Here is a 2,500-nt window from a genome sequence, read left to right as displayed (position 1 = left end):
ATTCGTCTTTCACCCCTGCTCTCCTCCACCATCTGTGTACTGCTCCCTATCTGGAAACCCCACTTGCTTTCTCTTTACTCCCACACTCTCTCTACCTCTTTCAATCAGCCTACGTTTCTCCTATTCCCCTCTCTCTCTCTCTCTCTCTCTCTCTGTCTCTCTCTCTCTCTCTCTCTCTCTCTCTCTCTCTCTCTATCTATCTATCTCTCTCCCCCCCTCCCTCTACCTCTCTCACTCCATCTATGTCTCCCCACTCCTTCCCTATTCCCTCTCCCTGTAGTCTTGATTTCCACCAGGTCCCTGGTGCTCTTGTTGACTGAGGGGGTGCTGTTTTTAATTGTAGATGGTGAAATCACAGCATTTCATTCTCATTCCCCCTCTCCCCATCTGTCTTTCTGTTCCTCCATCGTTCCTTCTCTCCTCCTCCAGCGCTGCATGACAATTTTCGGCAGGACCCACGTGATTTGGTGGCGGCTGGGATGCTGTTATTGTACTCTCTCTCTCTCTCTTTCTGTCCCTCTCTCTCTCTCTCTCTCTCTCTCTCTCTCTCTCTCTCTCTCTCTCTCTCTCTCTCTCTCTCTCTCTCTCTCTCTGTGTGTGTGTGTGTGTGTGTGTGTGTGTGTGTGTGTGTGTGTGTATGTGTGTGTGTGTGTGTGTGTGTGAACTGTACAATTGGTGATGGATGTTGCTCAAATGAAGGTGTTTTAATAAATCTTTCTTTCTTTCTTTCTTTCTTTCTTCCCCCTCTCTCCTTCCCTCCCTCCCTCTCTCCCACCATCTCCCTCCACCTCTCTCTCCAGTCCTGCGTGATGATTTCCGCCAGGCCCCCAGTGACGTGGTGGTGGCGGCGGGGGAGCCTGCCGTGCTGGAGTGTGTGCCCCCTAGAGGCCATCCGGAGCCCACCATCTCCTGGAAGAGGAACAATGTGCGCCTCAGCAGCAAGGACGGACGTGTCGCCGTGAGTCACACACACACACACACACACACACACACACACACACACACACACACACACACACACACACACACACACACACACACACACACACACACACACACACACACACACACACACACACACACACACACACACACACACACACACACACACACACACACACACACACACACTTACACTTGAACGTACCGTATATTGTACAAGCACAAGCAGCCTTAGGCCATCATTCCCTGAAGAGCTCCCAACAAGGACATAAAGGCAGTTGAACATAACCGTGCGCAGTATAGTGGCTCAGGTGGTACAGGAGTTGAAGGGGATAAGTCTGCACACTGCCAATATGATCCAAAAAATGAACCACATAATACCATAATAGGGCAGTCATGGGTGGGTCAGGGGTGCTTTAATTTGAACCCATTTAAGCCTGATGCTGCCTATACGCTGCAGTGACCTAGGCGCCTTGAGCGTCATTGTATTCCAAAGTTGCAAAAACTTGTAGTGGAGAGAGAGAGGGTCCGAGGCACTCTGAAATACGTGTTAAAAGTCCTTTATTGATACATGGACATTGATAGTCATGTCCATGTATCAATAAAGGACTTTTTAACACGTACTTCAGAGTGCCTCGGACCCTCTGTCTCTCCGCAACTTATTTAATGTTTAATTTATTTCATGTTTTTATGTGCTTCTGAAGCTGAAATATTTAGGTTTTTATAGGCTGAGGGCACTTTTTACCAAAAAGGGCTCAGACATTCAGCAAACGTTTATGCAAACAATTTTCTCTTGCACCTGCAAAAAGGTTTTTTGGATGTGTGCACCCTACCCAAAACTGCCTCAGGTGGTAAAGGAGCCTGTTAGAAATCCAGAAGGTTGCAGGTTCGAATTTGAGGAATACATGTAAAATGCTTTGAGTGCTTGAAGGAATGGAAAAGCACTATATAAATGCAGTTCATTTACCACACACACAGACACACATATCCCACATACCACATATCATGCCTTGCCTTATTGCCCGTAAACATACACTTTTGTGAACACCCATATAAATGTCTTTCATTTATGTGCTGTAAACGACACAAAAAAAATCTGTGTGTGTGTGTGTGTGTGTGTGTGTGTGTGTGTGTGTGTGTGTGTGTGTGTGTGTGTGTGTGTGTGTGTGTGTGTGTGTGTGTGTGTGTGTGTGTGTGTGTGTGTGTGTGTGTGTGTGTGTGTGTGCACGTGTGTGCAGGTATGAAATTACACATCACTTTCATTCACAACAACGCGCGGCACGCATTGGGTGAACTTGCGCCTCCAGGGCAAACTCGCCTGCCTTCAGTGTGCTGATCAAACGGTCTCTCATTCCGCGCTGCACAATCCAGCTGTCAATACAAACATGTGTGTTGTCATGATTGCCAGATCTAAGGAGGACAAAAAGTTACAGTTCCCTTCTTTTTATTTAATAATAGTGAGTTGGCAATTGTAAATAAAGCAAAATACTTAGGTCATATACTTAGAAATGACTTATGTGATGATGATGACATTCAGCGTCAGTGTTGTAAACTATAC

At 46.5% G+C, this 2,500-nt stretch overlaps 1 protein-coding gene across 1 annotated transcript in view; it reads left to right on the top strand.

Moving 5' to 3' along the window:
• Positions 1-2,500, top strand: part of LOC134455303 (roundabout homolog 2-like) — a 150,041-nt gene that overhangs the window by 59,679 nt on the left and 87,862 nt on the right. Inside the window, exon 4 of the mRNA XM_063206325.1 lies at positions 801-958. Within this exon, the coding sequence (XP_063062395.1) occupies positions 801-958 (158 nt within the window). The remainder of the gene's footprint in view (positions 1-800; positions 959-2,500) is intronic.

The sequence above is a fragment of the Engraulis encrasicolus genome, chromosome 9 (assembly GCF_034702125.1).
Source record: "Engraulis encrasicolus isolate BLACKSEA-1 chromosome 9, IST_EnEncr_1.0, whole genome shotgun sequence".
Taxonomy (NCBI): domain Eukaryota; kingdom Metazoa; phylum Chordata; class Actinopteri; order Clupeiformes; family Engraulidae; genus Engraulis; species Engraulis encrasicolus.
This window is presented reverse-complemented; position numbering and strand designations above follow the sequence as displayed.